Source organism: Lissotriton helveticus, chromosome 9, assembly GCF_964261635.1.
Source record: "Lissotriton helveticus chromosome 9, aLisHel1.1, whole genome shotgun sequence".
NCBI classification, from domain to species: Eukaryota; Metazoa; Chordata; class Amphibia; order Caudata; family Salamandridae; genus Lissotriton; species Lissotriton helveticus.
Genome location: NC_136070.1, coordinates 511,516,972 through 511,536,105, shown reverse-complemented (window position 1 = coordinate 511,536,105; position 19,134 = coordinate 511,516,972). Strand labels below are relative to the sequence as shown.

The 19,134-nt window shown below is 42.1% G+C and overlaps 1 protein-coding gene across 1 annotated transcript in view; it reads left to right on the top strand.

Moving 5' to 3' along the window:
- LRRC9 (leucine rich repeat containing 9) overlaps positions 1-19,134 on the top strand; it is a 1,011,210-nt gene that overhangs the window by 640,041 nt on the left and 352,035 nt on the right. The window contains exon 20 of the mRNA XM_078660357.1: positions 7,104-7,244. Coding sequence (XP_078516483.1) covers positions 7,104-7,244 — 141 coding nt within the window. The remainder of the gene's footprint in view (positions 1-7,103; positions 7,245-19,134) is intronic.

The following is a 19,134-nucleotide window of genomic DNA, read 5'->3' as shown; positions in this document are numbered from 1 at the left end:
TCGATCGCCACTGAGCCATCAACTTTAATTGGCCATCCAGGGAGTAACGTTCAAAGTCTATAGCAGCCATTCCTCCCACGTCCACCGGGAGCTGCAATTCCCGCAATGCCAGCCTACGCCTCAATGTCTCCCACTGTAACATAAGAAAGATGTTATCCAATTCCCTAAAAAATGCTCTAGGTTGTTCTACTGGTTAAGCCACAAACAGAGAGCAACAGTAAAATCACCAATTTAGAAATGGCTATCTGGCCACTGATTGTAATAGGTAGGCACTCCAAAATGCTACCGATCGTCGCACAAAGGAAATAGCCCAGGCATAGTTACCCTCAAAGAGCAACTTTGCGGTCCTATATATGGCATCCACAAATATCAAATGATAGTCTGTTCCCAGCGCACCACCGGAGCAGCCACAGAAGACCAAGACTCCCAAAGTCAGGATGCAGGGAATAGGTGCAGGCCTTATTCCAGTTGACGTCGAGGCCTGACATCTCCCCAAATGCCGACAGAGCTGTCATCACCCCTTCCAAGTCAGAAGTCTCGCCATGCATATACAACAACTTGTCACCAGCGTATAGTGAAATATAGAGACAATCTTTTGCAATCTGCAGACCACAGTATCACCCACCCTGCCATAGAGAAAGTGCAAATGGTTCCAAAGCTAGGGCAAACAACAGAGAGGGACAATGGGCATCCCTGCCTGGTGCCCCAATCTACTATGCAGGCATCCGATATTACCGACCCAGTTCTTACCCTTGTCACCGGTTATGTTACAACAGTCTGTTACATTTAACAAATCTAAGCGCAAACCCCATCCCAAGTTAAGCAGCATTTAAAAACTCCCAACAAGGGGACTCAAATGCCTTTCTGATATCAATGGATAGTACTAGCAAATCTGGCAGGAGGTGCTCTTGCATGTGCAGGATATGAATCAACTGTTGTATATTAGGCAAAGGGCAAAGTGCTATTGGTAGGGATGAACCCTGTTTGATCAGGGTTTACCAACATGTGGCAATATTCCATTTGCCAGGAACTTGCTCAGGATTTTTTAATCGCTTTAAGCATAAAGAGGAGGCGGTACGAATCAAGTAGCACAGGGACTTTTTCTTCTTGGGTAAAGACACAGTTGTAGCCTCTCACTAGGAATGTGGGAGTAATCCATTTGCTTAGGCCCCCCTTTTGCTTTAGCCCCCCCTTTTGCTTTAGCTCAGTTAAAGACTTCCTCTAGTTTAGGGGCAAGGACACCAGAATAAGTTGCATAAAACTCCGTAGGCAGCCCGTCAGAACCGGACACCTAGCTGCGGGCCATCTCCTTTATTATACCCCATACCTCCTGGAAGGAAACATCTGCACAGAGTTGCCCTGCTATAGCATGGCCCAGGACAAAAGGAGAGGAATCTATCATGTATTGCAATATGTCTGCCATGTTGACTGCGGCACACACAGAGTATAATTTGCGGTAGTATTGAGTGAAGGTCGCATAAATTAATTTTCCCCTTGGTAAACACGTACTGACCGGCTAAATCTCGAATCTGGAGAATAGTGTGCCCCCCCATGGTCTCCTCCCTGAGTAGCCTAGCCAACATGCTCCCCAACTTATCTCTATCCGCATGAGTTGTGCCATAGAGGCCTTTCAATCCCATTGCTTCAAGCGTTCCACCAGTGCAAGCAACTTCTCCCTTTCAGCAAGTAGCTGCTCCCTGCCATCTGCCAACTCTCCCCCAGCTCTAGAAGCACACCATTCAATACCTCCTCTCATTGCTTATTGTCAGCGAGCAGCTGGGTGTGCACGCCCAACTTATTAGTGATACAATAACCCCACATAGCCACCTTCAGGATTTCCCCTCAATCCCCAACGATGACGCTCTTCCCGAGTTCTCCAGCCAAAAAGAATGAATTACATCCCCAAGGAAGGACCGGAAGGCCGGGTCATCAAGCAAGGCTGAGTTAAGCTTTCAAGTTGGGATACAAGAACTACGAGGTGACCACGGGAAAGTGTAAAACAAAGGGGGATGGCCAGAATAGGTTCACGCCAAATACTCCGCATCCACCCCCCATTCAAACACTGTATCACAACATAGTACCCCATTTAGGCGAACATCAAATAGCGCAGGCCAGAGCGAAAGGAGTAAGCTCGTGCCCCATGATCTGCTCTCTCCAACAATCAATAAGACCCCATTATTGAATCCAAGTACGGAATGCTCCCACCAACTATTCAAAGGCGATGATTGGAATGGGGTGAGACCTATCTAAGGCAAGGTCAACCACGCATTTTAAGTCCACCTCTAACAATCTGCATGTAAGGCAGCGCAGCTGCAAAGAGGTGTGTCAGGCTATTTAGAAAGGATGGCTAGTCCGTATATGGGCAAGCTGCGTTCACCTGAAATTGGAGTACCGTCTCCCGGTCACTGCAAATTATTATTTTTCAACTTAAGCTGTATGTTCATTTTCATTCAATTCCAGTTGAAAGTCTTTATTTCTTTCTTCTCATGCAATATAGCTCATTATTTTCGATAAATCCAATGCATTTCGGCTTTTACAAGAAACCTTATTTGGGGCATATATATTCAGCAGCACAACTTCCTTGCTATTTAAGAGACCCAGCACCAGGACGTAATGACCCTCAGGATGAGAGACCACCATATTCCGGGCCTGATCCAAATAGGAGCCTCCCTTGCAAATGCAAAGTAAGCATCATAGTACAGCTGACCCCTCCACCTCTTATGAAGAGCCCTGCCCTCAGAATCTGTTAAATGCTTCTCCTAGAGAAATGCAACCTTACCCCCCTCTGTTTTATATATGCCTGAACATTATAACGTTTGGAGGTTGTGGCTAGCCCATGAACATTCCAGATGATCAATCTGACCTGGTCAGACATCGAAATGTATGTATGTGCAGCTAAATGTACCATGTCACATCACGCCATACGCTCAGTTGAAGCTCCAGCATCCAGCCATTTGGAGCAGTCTCACCAGCTGCACACATACAACCAGAGAAGAAAACAAAAGAAAGAATCGGGAAACAACAACAAAACTATGGTTGATGTGTTTTCTCTAAGCAGTGTGATTGGTTCAACAATTTTCATTTAGAACCCAATTATAGACGAGTAGGGTTGCCGTCTTTTCACCCTCCACAGGAACCCCATGGAAGGCCCATTTCCATGTGACTCAATTGAGTTCTTACATGAAACCCACACTGCTTAGAGAACAGCACCAACCACATTTTATGTAAACACACCCTGTCCTTAACCAACAGGTTTCCCTTCCCCACATCCCGATGAAGACCCTATGAGATGGTTTCAAACTGCCACTAATATCTGGGTCGAAATGTCAACTATATTCATTGTCTGCACCAAAGCAATAATCTCCCTTGGACTTCTAAGAAACTTCTAGAGCTCCCCTTGAAGAGGATTCTTTCATTTTGTGCTGGGCAGTCAGCTTGCAGGCTGCTGTAGTACTATGTTGCATGTTTTATTGAATTTTACATGTACAGTCGCTTTTATCTCTTACATGTTCAGTCCACGCGAGCACTTGTTTCACTTTGTTTCCACTTTTTGGAGCAACCTTTAATCTATTGTGCATAGATATCCTCATGTACTTGTGGTAAAATATGCAAAAATGACATTTATTTCTGCAAGTAACTTATTTTTCCGTGTTGTGTTTTGTTTTTTCTTGTGTTGTTGTTGATCAGTTCTCCATTTGACCTTTAATTCATTTTGGTTATGTATCCAATTGATTACTGACAGGATTTTTGTTGATCAATTTGATAAGATCCCCTTTAAAGGGCCCCCTTTTTGTGTTGGGAAGAAGTTTTGGAAGGATTAACATAATGTTTGTGTAATCTCCATTCTACTCCCTTAAATTATACAGACACATTCCATTTTTGCATTACTGCTGAAATGATACACCCATCTAAGCATTGTGGGGGAACTTGATATGACACAGTGTGGGTTTTCCAGGCAAAGACTTACATCACCACGGGTGATCATGGTTGACATCGTTCCACATCGTGGCACCTTTTGCTGCTAAGATCTTGACTTCAAAGACCACATTACCGATCGGGCCGTTGACCTCAAATGTACGTGTGGAATCACTTTAAGCAAATGCATACCATCCGAGAAGAAGATACATGTCATTAAATTATCTATATAAATGCAAGAGCCCTTGCATGATGACCTCATGGCTCTTCAGCAATGAAGGAAGAATCAGGACCCCACATAGTAGCAAAAACCATGACTTGGGGAAGCTGCAGCCTCCTTTCTAGTGCCTGGCACACCTTAAGCACCATAATGTATTCCTGTTCCTCTACCTCAAAAACTACGAAGGAAGAGGTGAAATAACACCTATGAATAACAATATAATGGTCAATAGAGGGAAGCCTGAGCAAGGAACGCTCTGAGGAAGAGCGTGCAAGAGAATTGTGCACTATAGAGGTAGGTTTCAAGGAATTATACCCCAGGGAAGTAGCATTCTTGTTATGTGTGATTTATTTAAAATGTCATTGGATGGAGTGTCCTGGAGCACAACGTCCCAAGAGGAACATGCAATAGAAGGTTATCTTAGGGAGGTAACACTTTACAATCAGCACCCTGGAGAGGGACACAGAACAACAGCTAAACATTCCTTCTCAGGTTGTGTTCCTCACAGTTCCTGAAATCTATCACTTCCTAACTATCACCATTTATTAGTATAATTTGCTGTCATGTGGTATAGAAAAAGGGCTGCAAAGGAACCAAACATTAATGCTATTTGTTTGTCATTGTAGACATTGTTGATCTTTAAATCCCTCCAACCAAAACCACGAGCACAACTTGTCCCCAGATTGTTTCTAGGGCATTTTCAAACACTATGGTCTACCTTCTGAGTTCCTTGTCCGAACACCCCACTAAGATGACCCTCCCTCTAAAATCATACTGGTGCAACTTGCCAAATAGAAAATGGCACAGATGTAATGTCCATGAAGCCGCAGGGGAAGATGAGCAGACAAATGGATAATGGTGTGTCATATTTCTGTAACTTTCCTGATCTGATAATGTCACACCCATTTCAGATTCACTGGATCAGTTTAGTGAACATCCACACTGAGGAAAAAGGGAGATTAATGAGACATTAAAAAACAGCTAGGATACAGCCAAGTTTTATTTGCTTGGATGTGAAGCCTATATTCTGGATTCAATTTAACTTTTTTACCCAGAGGCTTAACATACCATATCTGATCTCTCTTTTTCTGTATTTTCTCTTTTTGATACTCCTACCACTGATGAAAATCAATGAATGAAAACCAAACCAGAGACCCTAAAATTGTTGGGCTTGCAAATGAGAAAATATTTCCAAATAGTCCACCTCAGAGACTATATTAACGGACAGAGGTAGCAGGTTAATAGACCTCAGTGGCAAAGATAGATGCAACAGCAGCATCAGTCACAGGCTTAACTCTAGAAGCCATATTTCTTCCACCATTGGAAAGCATTAGCCTTTCACTGTCACAGGAAAATTCCCTTCAACTGAATAAATCCTTCACCTACCTTTTAAAACCCCTGATGGAGATATCACCACCAAATATTCCCAGCTATGTGAGAATGTAGCAAAACACAGATGGATGAGAAACATATGGAGTATAAACAAAATGAGGTTTTCAGTTATCCATCCAACATTCCTATGATTGTCAATTCTTTAGGTTCTAGGGTGTGTCAGGAGGTTCCATCCATACTAAAACAAAAGTGGTTGCGTACACCCCCAAACTACAGAAGAACAAAGACTTTTACTTACTGCTGCTAATAAATCAGGGGTTGGAAAACAAATACCTACCAGTTCTACAGCTAGAATAGATCAAGGGGAAGAAGATCAACATATTGGTGCTACACCAGAAGCTTCACATGTTGCATGATTGAAGATTTCATGAAGGCCTTAAGTAAGTTTTCTTCTCAATGAAGAGACCATCTCCACCTTAGAGATTGAACATCAAATTAACTACATCCCCTATTAAGCTTAAAAACATGATATTTTACTAATACTTATTTTGGAAGGTTGTCTTCTTAGAGGACCTACAGGAGATTGATGCTCTCTTGTGATGTTAATCAGTAGCTGTACACATTGAGCACCAGTAGTGACATACGCAGTGCTTAGTCCTCCTTTCAGCATAGGAAAGTGCTGATGATGATACAGCAAGCTAATTGGTGAGCAATAGCCAACTGGCTTATGGTGGTTGCTTAGTGGGGCACTTTCTATAATTTTTTAAACAAGTTCTGAAAATGTATGTGTATTACTCTGAATGAGTTAGAAAGTCCCTAGGCACCATTCATAGAAAGAATCACAACGTGACACATGGTCTGAGACTGAGGTTTTGCTGGAGCATGACTGAGCCATCTATATGATGTTGCCTTGAGATAAGTGTGTTGTGTAGGTTTTTGTGACCAGTACCAAGGGCTTGTTTGTGGAATTGACTTTTTGAGTGTAGAGCGCTCCTGGTACCTTATAGTACCTCAGCAGCTTCTATTGTGTATGAATCGTGGATAGCGCAACAGACCCTAAACATTTTTAGAATTAGCTGCCTTCCCTGATAAATACGTCAAATGAATTAAAACAAATGATTTTGAGCAGTTGATGAGTTCAGAAGTGTTGCACCACTTTAGTAATTAAATTACTGAACTGTGACTCTGAGAACTGATGGAATCAATGTAGCACACGCAACCTAAATTGTTTTAGCAGCGGCACAACAATGATGTTAAAATGTTTTGTAGAAGCTTTATGCAAGACCACCCTGACATCAGGATTGGTTTATCTTTACTGTTTTAAATCATTTGCTCTCTTTTGTTTTTATATAGTGGGTTAATCTAATTTCTACATCTGTAAGTGGATATTGAAAATCTGAATTTCTAGCAAGATCCTTGTGGCTATCAGAAGGGCAAATATTCCATTTGTGCACAAGAGCTATCTGGAGGTTTTGCAAGTATACGGTTAAATGACCATGATGGTATTTGTAACTTCCTTTCTCTGTGAATGCCAGTGGACAGCTACATTGATATACTACTGGACTGATTTTATTAACATTACAAATCAATCATAAGACAATGTTTTATTTATTGTTATATTTTCCATTTTTGCTAGGGGTTGTTGTTACTCCATTCCAGAACTGACCAAGCCAGGCCACGCTGTCTTACATTACTACCAGCTGCTCAAATTCTTACAAAAATTAGCAAAAACAAGCTTGACATATTAACTGATTTTGATACCTCCTGGTTTGCAAAGGTATGTACTTGTAAAGATTGTCAGTAATAATTTGTTATGTATGAAGTTAATATTTGCTGTGAGAGTCTAATGGAATATATTCAGAGATAAAGTTTGTGGAAGGAGGAGTGATTTGATTTGTCTTTTAAATATTTATTAACATTTTTCTATTACTTCCAGGTACGGTTAGGGTATGACTTGGTGAAGTTCACCAGTTCAAGATGGGAGGCTCCATTAGCAAATTTATTTTACCCCGAGAGCTTTGTTAAAAAAATGCTGGAGCTGTTTTCTCTTGCTTTTTGCGCTCTTAGAGCACCTTCTGATTACGGAAGGAGCAGCAGTTGCTTGTGCAGTCCGTCCTTTAATATGCACTGTGCAGGCACACATTATACACCTGCGCAATGTGAAGGGAAAGTACCTAATTTATATCGGGACATAGACTCATGCAAATGAGTGAATACCTGTGCACATACTCCGATGGACAGGCAACGAGAGTCTAAGGGACAACTTAACCTGGCTACCTAGGAGTTGCATACATGTTGTGCACTCCTACTCCCTGAAGGTACCCCTTGATAGGGGGCCTGAAGGGTCACAAGGAATGCAGTTTCCTTTGCAAGAGTTTCTAACCTTCTCCAAGTAGTTACTGGACTTAGCTTTAAGTAAAATAGAGCAGCAGTTTGAACTGCCTCTCTTACTTTTACTGCCGGACTGCGTCTTCAAGCCACCACTTGCTCTATAGATTGTGTATTTTTATGTAATCTGATGCATAGTACCTAAGGACAGGAGCCACACTTAATGAGAAAGAGCAGTGGGGGAAACCAGGGTCATGCACTTCATTATGTAAGTTAACATCTGGTTAATGTCAGTGGAAGGCAATATAATCCAATGCATTGTTATGTTCACATCTGCTGGTAGTATGCTTGTAAACTGAACAGGTAGTATGCATGATTACATTGTCCTTGTTGGTGCTAAAGGATGGTACCATCATTTTGCTGTGCTGCTCTTTGTGGTGGTGGATCATCTTCATAGTCTTCCCAAATCTTATCATGGTTTCTCCTCAAAATAGATAAGCATAAATTAGGTTGTTTTCTAGGAGATTTCAAACTCTCCCTGAAGTGCTGGTTTCTGCTTCTCAGTAGAGGCGGAAGCATGTCTGTTTTCTCTGTCATTTAGATATTGGCATCCTTGGAGTCAAAATGTTTAAGCCTTCTTTAAACAGCTTAAAGTTAGGTCAATATCAATTATTCTCAGGTGATTGAGGACAGTTGTAACATTCTGACTCCTGAAGAAGGGTTTAACCCCTTCCATGCTGCCGTCGGCCATTGGCCGACGGCACCACTACCTCGCTGGTGCTGCCGTCGGCCAATGGCAGACGCAGCTGCGCCCGGTTTTTAAAACGGCCGCATTGACGCAAAATCGCGGAAGCAGCCAACGGGTTAATATCTAAAATGCGTGAGTGGTAGACCAAACAAACCGAGGGAGCTGTTCATAAACGTAAACTTACACATTAGTAAATCTGCATGTGTAAGTTTACCTACTCTTACACATTTGAGCAATGTACTGTGTCAAAAGTGTAGATGTACATGTCTCCTCCCCCGATTTCATTGGTGAAGGTCTATTTACAAGTGTAAAATTGCTGTTTGTAACTTTCCACACGTAGGCAGAGGTATTTGCTATCCAGCACAGATCCCTCCCCAGTGGTAAAGTATAAGGAAAAGTAAAAAAATGAATTCAACTTTTTTTTTAAAAAAAGTAAAAATATTTTTTTACGTTAAATATTAATGTATATTAATTTAAAATCTTTATTCAAAATGTAGAACACATTTTAAAAATGTTGAAGCATTATTACCTTCATTTCGAGATAAATAGGTAATTATATATTAAATTAAACATATTTTTCTTAAGATTTAAATTTGAAAAATCCCACATAAAGTATAACATTTATATTTAGTTATTGTGGTAAAAATTAAGTTATGTGCAAAATCTAATTTGAAATAACTCAAATAGGTTATTTAAGTGCCATCAGCTGAAAATACCGAAGGAGAGTTCCACCTCTTTAGAAATACTTTTCCTTTTAAATATCTATGTGCCCCCGGGCTTAGAACACGAAACAGTGCTCGTTCGTATCTTTGATTTAATCGAATCTACCTTAGACACAGAAATGAATCCACAAATCCTCCTACTGCGAGACTTGATGCGAAAATTTCCAATAGCCTGGGCACAGCTTCTAGCAAAAATTACTTAGATGATTATTGGTCTCTCCCAAACCCTGTCTTTCCAGAGTGTATAATAGGCAATAAACTAGGGAAATTAATCTTACCACCGGTCTGTGGAATTAGTGGAGTAATCTTGAATGGTAAGATGGAAGGAGATATCTTTGTGCAATTTACAAGAATGGGAGTCAGTGGACAGTCCATTCTAGATTACATCATTTGCAGCTACAGTTTATTTCAGAGATCACAACACTTAAGTGTACACTTTATACAAAGCACTGATCATGCAATACTGATATTAAAAATTGAGCTGTATCTCCCTTCTCTTGGTCTCAATCACAAATGAATGGAGATACCCTCATAGCTCATAAGAAGGGCAGAGTTATATAGAACACCCCAGTCAGAACAATCTGAATGTTTTGATCATTACACAACAGCTGCTTCAATTCAAAAAGGAAAACAATCCAGTTTTAAATTTGCAACAGGCTCTTTTGGTGGTAGTACAAGCTGTGCAATAACAAGAGAGAGAGTAAGGGATTTTCCACAAAAGTGGAGGGAGGTACTCCTGGTCCCCTGGACCCTAATCTATATAAACAAATGAAGGAGTATCACCATTGGACCAAGTCAATGGTCCTAAATGGTATGTAGAGAGATGGAGAAGTAACAAAAGAAAAATATTATTTTGTTAGAAGACCCCTCACTCACCAACCTGGTTGGTGACATGCTTCATCATCGGGGTCCCACCCGGACAGCCGAGTGCCATCCGGGTGTACTGCGACACCTGACTACAGTGGAACGGGTTGTTTTTTGTGAATGTGGTGCAAAAAAGTGAGGTTAAAAATTGGCCGAGTATAACTTATTGAAAAAAAATATTTATTCTAAAGCTACTGGACAATGTTAAAATCAGTTGTGGGATACTTCCGTTGGCTAAATTGACCAGCAGTATCGATGTGGATGTAAAATAAAGATCTACATGTTTCAACCTGTGATGGAATCTACCAGGTTTTCGTCAGGACCAAGTGTGCGGAACCTGGGTGGTATACACTCGCTAAGGTGTATCCAACCCTCGGTCCCTAAGACCAAACTGTATACTTGCAGTTGGTGTCCTCACAGCCTAATAGGCTAGGATAAATGGAGAAACCTGTGGAAAAAAGAAAACAATCACAAACAAACAATTTACGTGCCTGTAACGTAGGGTAGTTTCTCAGTATTCAGCATGCTCCATGCTCTCCCCTTCATGCTGGAGAAATCAATCCCAGGGAGTGCATACTATATGGTGGCAAAAAATGCTGGCACGAGCTAGCGTTGTGACCCAAGTATGCTGGGACTGCAAAATGTTAATTCTGGAGAAAGGCTCATTAGCCTGTGCTTTAATTCTAAAACTCACATATTCACGCTGATCAATATTCGTGCGAAGGTGAGTATGAATTATATTTATGTCACTTTTACATTAATTAGAAAAGTGGCTATCAACGCTCACATACAGTGGTGCAAACGTATCAATAGCATGCATTGTTAAATGTATTGTCAATAAAGCATCGTCGATATAAGATGGCAGTGGGAGGGTACAAGGAAGAGGGGTAAAATCTTACTCAGAGTACGAGTTGGTTATGCTTCATGGGGGCAAGGATCAGGCATGTTCCTCATGAAACTAGTGCTTTGTAGGTAAAAGGCAAATGCAATATGGGCGAAAACGCGTAGAAGAGCAGGCAGGGAAATGCCGAGAGGTCAACACCGCGTGACTCACAGTATCAGCTGATGGATGTGCCTGTGTGGCCGGTAGATAACTCGGCCTCACAAAACTCACTGTTTCGTTGGAAGGAAAAGGCCGTTATGCCTAAACGCCGTCCTGTGCTCCCCATAGCAGTGGGAGACTGCGGGTGATTGCGTTATGTGCCGGTGGTTTCCGGGTTGGGGCGTGGCTATGCGTCACGTGTTAGGCGTGACGCAAGGTAACTATGGCAACCACCGAAGCTAGGGGAAACGGTGGCCCGGCGATTCCAAAGGGAGGTGAATGTGTGTTCGCAAATTAAAGAATAAACGAGCCAAGAGGGTAGGCGATCTATGCCTGTGGTTAATGGAAAAAACGGGCGTTGTCAGAGCTTAAGGCATGGGAACATTATGGGAACCACGAGGTGTTAGCTCATGATGGTTGGACAAAAATTATCAATAATATTCATATGGAGTGGCACCATGTGATGGTCACTGTAGGAATTTCAAGGCGTGACACCCATGCGCTATTCATAATGGGTGATATTAAATGGAATTCAAAATAAATCTTACTGCGCCCATTCAGTTACGTGTAAGATGTAAAAAAAGGGGCAGTGTAAAAGCTAATTAGCAAGGGAAGCTCATAATGGTCAGACAAAATATGTTGATGGTATTCATATGGAATGATAATGTTAGCTGATCATGGGTAGATGGTGTGAACAGTGAACTGCGAGAATAGAATCGCGTGACCCAAATGTACTAGCCAAATGTAATGGTGGGCAAAATTTCAAAGCAAGAAGCGGATTTCCTGAGCAGCGCGGAGGGCAGGATCCCGTACTTTTACATACTGCCGAAAATGCACAAAGGCAAGATCCCTCCACCCGAAAGACCGATCGTGTCCGGGATAGATTCCCTACTGGAACCTTTGTCCCGCTTTTGCGATTTCTATTTTAAAACCCTTGTACAAACAACTTCCACCTATTTACAGGATACCAAGAGTCTACTTAGACTACTACAAGATATTACTGTGGACGAAAACACCATCCTGGTTAGTTTCGACATTGAAAGCCTGTATACCAGCATACCCCAGGACGATACCATATCAGTCCTAGAAAAAACTCTGAATGAGAGCCCATGGACCTACAATACACCAAAGCCATTGATCCTTGAATGTGCAAAACTTGCACTGAAAAGAACTATTTTGAATTTTAAGGTTCCCTGTACCTCCAGACAGGGGGGACATCCATGGGAAGCATTTTTGCCCCCAGCGTGGCAGGACTCTATGTCTATGATTTCGAACAGAAATTCATACTTAGTGACCAAAATCCATTCCATAACCACATCAGTTTCTGGAAGCGATATATTGATGATGTCCTTGCCATCTGGCATGGACCCATAGAAACACTCCACTAATTCATCATCTGGATTAATACCTGCGACCAGAATCTGAGATTCACCAACACCATTGACAAAGACACAAGGGTTTTTCTGGACATTACCATAACAAAGGAGAATGACCGCCTGGAGACAAAAACCTACCATAAACCCACCGCCAAAAATAATCTACTACGGTTTGAGAGTTTCCATCCTAGACCACTCAGGGAAAATTTACCTCATGGCCAGTACTTGAGACTCCGCCAAAATTGCAGCAAAATAAATGACTTCCATACACAAGCCGGAATTCTCACTGAGAAACTAACTACCAGAGGGTATCCCAAAAAGATAATCCAAAAATGTCAAAAGAGAGCGCGTAACCAACCCAGAGAAGCGCTTTTTGAAGACAAAAGAACTGAAGAACAAGAAATACCGCTTACATGCGTAACCACCTTCAATACAGCATCAAATCTGATGACTAGGTCTATCAATAAGCACTAGTCCATCTTAAACACAGGGAATCTCCACTGGGAGAAACCCCTTTTTTCATTCAAAAAATCCCACAGCCCGAGAGATTCCCTGGTGAATACCCTACCTGAAGACACTAATCAGAACAAAACTCAGTCAATTACCAAGACATGGGGGCTCCATAATGTGACAGGCCATTTCCGTTGTGGTAACTGCAGTGTGTGCCACTTAACCAGTAACACTAAGACATTGTCTCTGGAACCTCGAAAAACTTGGAATCAATTGGCACACACAAACTGCAACAGTAAAAACATCATCTCATCAGATGTCCCTGCAACAAATCATACGTGGGCATGACGTGCAGGAAAATTAAACAAAGGATATGCGAGCATTGCAGTACTATCAGATGCAGAAAGAGTGCTACGAAACTGACAGAACACTTTTTAGAAAAGAATCACACCCCTAATGACATGGAGTGGACAGTCATTGAACAGGTTCAGACAGGGCCCAAAGTGCAACAACGTCTCTTTGAGAAAGAGCAACGTTGGATTTATAGGCTTGCCACACATGTGTCTGGACTAAATGATAACATCCCCTGGGGCTCAGTCCTCCAAAGATGAATTAGCAACACTTAATATATCTGGTTCAATACCCTAGATATTTTAATATCACCCAGTATGGCTAGTACATTTGAGTCACGCAATTCTATTCTCGCAGTTCACTGTTCACACCATCTACCCGTGATCAGCTAACACTATCATTCCATATGAATACCATCAACATATTTTGTCTGACCATTATGAGCTTCCCTTGCTAATTAGCTTTCACACTGCCCCTTTTTAGGTCTCGTAGAGAGACCTATTACGGTGTAACCAAAAATTTTAACTAAAGCGGATTTCGACGAGTGCATGAGTTCTCGTGACCGCGTTTTTATCCGAGCCGCCTGCCTCTGCGAGCTTTAAATTAAAGCCATCTGTTGCTTCCCCAGCGCACTCGGCCTCACTTCTCCTCCTCCTAATTAACACACACTTCTAGCACGGCCGAGAGGCCGTGCTTCAAAGGGATCCGCTCCGGCTTGCCCCACATGGCTGCATGCCCCCCAGAGTGTATGGCTCACGAATTCCCCAGCGCACTTGGCCTCACTTCTCCTCCCCCTAATTAACACACACTTCTAGCATGGCCGCGAGGCCGTGCTTCAAAGGGATCCGCTCCGGCTTGCCCCACATGGCTGCATGCCCCCCAGAGTGTATGGCTCACGAACTCCTCGAACACTTGACACTTCTGCCCCAGCTTAGTGACGTAGGTTTTACTGGAAATACCCATGTGATTTTTACCAACAGGTAGAGCAACAGGTAGAGCGCAGCACTGCTGAGTCCCGGCCTCTGTCTCATCTCGGACCCCGACCATCGCCGGAGACTCGACCGCCGGCGCACTCACCCGCCTGTCACCTCTGAGTCAGAGCGCACTCTGCTGTCACCGTCCCTGCACTCTCGTCTCAGTATCAGACCTCTCTCACTCTCGTCTCAGTGTGTGTCAGACCTCCCCCCTTACTCTCCGCTCTCATCTCAGTGTCAGACCTCTTTCCCCTCTCACTCTCTGCTCTCTCTTCCCTCTCACTCTCCGCTCTGTCTCCCCTCTCACTCTCCACTCTCTCTTCCCTCTCACTCTCCGCTCTGTCTCCCCTCTCACTCTCCACTCTCTCTTCCCTCTCTCCGCTCTCTCTCCCCTCTCACTCTCCACTCTCACTCTCCACTCTCTCTCCCCTCTCACTCTCCACTCTCTCTCCCCTCTCACTCTCCACTCTCTCCTCCCCTCTCTCACCCCTCTCACTCTCCACTCTCTCTCCCCTCTCACTCTCCCTCCCCTCTCACTCTCCCCTCTCTCTCCCCTCTCACTCTCCGCTCTCTCCCCTCTCACTCTCCACTCTCTCTCCCCTCTCACTCTCCACTCTCTCTTCCCTCTTACTCTCCGCTCTCTCTTCCCTCTCTCCGCGCTCTCTCCCCTGTCTAGGCTGCTCTCTGACTGTCTCCAGTGGCCTCTGTCTGTCTCTGGTCACCCCTCCTCACCATCACACACCCTCACATCCACTCACCCTCACCCCCTCACCCTCACCCACCCTCACACCCACCCACTCATCGTCACCCTCACACCCCCTCACCCTCACACCCCTCACCCTCACACCCCCTCACCTTCACCCACCCTCACCCTCACCCACCCTCACCCACCCTCACACCTCCTCACCATCACATACCCTCACATCCTCTTACCCTCACGCACCCACACACCCTCACACCCTCACCCACCCTCACACCCCCTCACCCTCACACCCCCTCACCCTCACACCCCCTCACACCCCTTCACCCTCCACACCCTCACACACCCTCACTCACCCTCACACCCTCACCCTCACACCCTCACCCACCCTCACTCACCCTCACGACCCTCTCACCCTCACACCCCCTCACACCCCCTAACCCTCACACACCCTCACTCACCCTCACCAGCATAGCATAACAAAACCTAGCATAGCATAGCAAAACATAGCATAGCATAACAAAACAAAGCATAGGATAGCAAAACCAAACCTAGCATAACAAAACAAGAAATAGCATAGCAAAACACAACATAGCATAGCATAGCATAACAAAACACAACACAGCATAGCATAACAAAACATGACAAAGCATAGCAAAACAAAACGTAGCATAACACACAACAACACATATCATAAGATAAAACATAGCATAACATAACAAAACAAAGCATTGCATAACAAAACATAGCAAAACACAAAGCATAGAATAACAAAACACAGCATACATAACAAAACATAGCATAACAAAGCATATCAAAACATAACTTAGCATAACAAAACACAACAAAATATAGCATAACAAAACACAACATAGCATAGCATAGCATAACAAAACAAAGCTTAGCATAGCATAACAAAACATACCATAGCATAGCATTACAAAACATAGCATAACAAAACATAGCATAGCAAAACAAAGCATAGCATAATAAAACACAACAAAACATTGCATAGCATAACAAAGCATAGCATAGCATAACAAAGCATAGCATAGCAAAACACAACAAAACATAGCATAACAAAACATAGCATAGCATAAAAAACAAAGCATAGGATAGCAAAACAAAACATAGCATAGCATTACAAAAATAAGCATAGGATAGCAAAACAAACCATAACATAACATAACATAACATAACATAACAAAACATAGCATAACAAAACACAACAACACATAGCATAACAAAACATAGCAAAACACAACAAAACATAGCATAGCATAACAAAACACAACAAAACATAGCATAGCATAACAAAACACAACAAAACATAGCATAACAAAACATAACAAAGCATAGCAAAACAAAACATAGCATAACAATACACAACATAAGATAAAACATAGCATAACAAAACAAAGCATTGCATAACAAAACTTAGCAAAACACAAAGCATAGTATAACAAAACACAGCATACATAACAAAACATAGCATAACAAAGCATATCAAAACATAACATAACTTAGCATAACAAAACACAACAAAACATAGCATAACAAAACACAACATAACATAGCATAACAAAACACAACAAAACATAGCATAACAAAACATAGCATAGCAAAACAAAGCATAGCATAATAAAACACAACACAACATAGCATAACAAAACATAGCATAGCAAAACATAGCATAGCATAAAAAAACAAAGCATAGGATAGCAAAACTAAACATAGCATAGCATTACAAAAAAAGCATAGAATAGCAAAACAAACCATAGCATAACATAACACAACATAACAAAACATAGCATAACAAAACACAGCAACACATAGCATAACGAAACATAGCAAAACACAACAAAACAAAACATAGCAAAACACAACAAAACATAGCATAGCATAGCATAACAAAACAAAGCATAGCATAGCATAGCATAACAAAACAAAGCATAGCAGAGCATAACAAAACAAAGCATAGGATAGCATATCAAAACAAAGCATAGCAAAACAAAACATAGCATAGCATAACAAAACAGCATAGCAAAACAAAGCATAGCATAATAAAACACAACAAAGCATAGCATAGCAAAACAAAACATAGCATAACAAAACATAGAATAACAAAGCATAGCATAGCATAGCAGAGCAAAGCATAGCATAGCATAACAAAACATAGCATAGCATAACAAAGCATAGCCTTCCAAAACACAACAAAACATAGCATAGCATAACAAAACACAACAAAACATAGCATAGCATAACAAAACAAAGCATAGGATAGCAAAACTAAACATAGCATAGCATAACAAAACAAAGCATAGGATAGCAAAACAAAACATAGCATAGCATAACAAATCATAGCATAACATAACAAAACACAATAAAACAGCATAGCTTAACAAAACAAAACATAGCATGGCTGAACAAAACATAACAAAACATAATAGCATAGCAAAACACAGCATAGCATACCAACACAACAAAACATAGCATAGCATAACAAAACATAGCATAGCAAAACAAAGCATAGCTTCGGTGGTTGCCATAATTACCTTGCGTCACGCCTAACACGTGACGCATAGCCACGCCCCTACCCAGGCATAACGGCCTTTTCCTTCCCACGAAACAGTGAGTTTTGTGAGGCCGAGTTATCTACCGGCCACACGGGCACATCCATCAGCTGATACTGTGAGTCACACGGTGTTGAGCTCTCGGCATTTCCCTGCCTGCTCTTCTACGCGTTTTCGCCCGTATTGCATTTAAGAGTTTTTCTCTTTTCCTTCTTTTGCCTTTTACCTACAAAGCACTAGTTTCATGAGGAACATGCCTGATCCTCGACCCCATGAAGCATAACCAACTCTTACTCTGAGTAAGATTTTACCCCTCTTCCTTGTACCCTCCCACTGCCATCTTATATCGACGATGCTTTATTGACAATACATTTAACAATGCATGCTATTGATACATTTGCACCACTGTATGTGAGCGATGATAGCCACTTTTCTAATTAATGTAAAAGTGACATAAATATAATTCATACTCACCTTCGCACGAATATTGATCAGCGTGAATATGTGAGTTTTAGAACTAAAGCACAGGCTAATGAGCCTTTCTCCAGAATCAACCTTTTGCAGTCCCAGCATACTTGGGTCACAACGCTAGCTCACGCCAGCATTTTTTGCCACCCTATAGTATGCACTGCCTGGGATTGATTTCTCCAGCATGAAGGGGAGAGCATGGAGCATGCTGAACACTGAGAAACTACCCTACGTTACAGGCACGTAATTTGTTTGTTTGTGATTGTTTTCTTTTTTTCCACAGGTTTCTCCATTTATCCTCACCTATAAGGCTGGGAGGACACCAACTGCAAGTATACAGTTTGGTCTTAGGGACCGAGGGTTGGATACACCTTAGCGAGTGTATACCGCCCAGGTTCCGCACACTTGGTCCTGACGAAAACCTGGTAGATTCCATCACAGGTTGAAACATGTAGACCTTTATTTTACATCCACATAGATACTGCTGGTCAATTTAGCGAACTGAAGTATCCCACAACTGATTTTAACATTGTCCAGTAGCTTTGGAATAAATAATTTTTTTCAAGAAGTTATACTCAGCCAATTTTTAACTTCACTTTTTTGCACCACATTCACAAAAAACAACCCGTTCCACTGTAGTCAGGTGTCGCAGCACACCCGGATGGCACTCGGCTGTCCGGGTGGGACCCCGATGATGAAGCATGTCACCAACCAGGTTGGTGAGTGAGGGGTCTTCTAACAAAAGAATATTTTTATTTTGTTACTTCTCCATCTCCCTACATCCCTTTTAGGACCATTGACGTGGTCCAATGGTGGAAGTACAAGCTGTTCAGAATTCTGCTGCCCTGGATTAAAAACTAAAACGGCCAAGAAACTCATGCAATCCCATAGATAATATTGCAAGACAGCAATTTCTAAGTTTCTCTGTTCTCAGGAAAAAAGAGATTTCTAATTTACGGGAAAAAAAGGAAGAAAATGAATTCCATCAGAAAAAGAGAAACTATGGACAAAATCTGGATTGCTTTGCAGTTAGTGATCTCTCAAAAAAATAAGCAACAGTTTTGGAGTCTA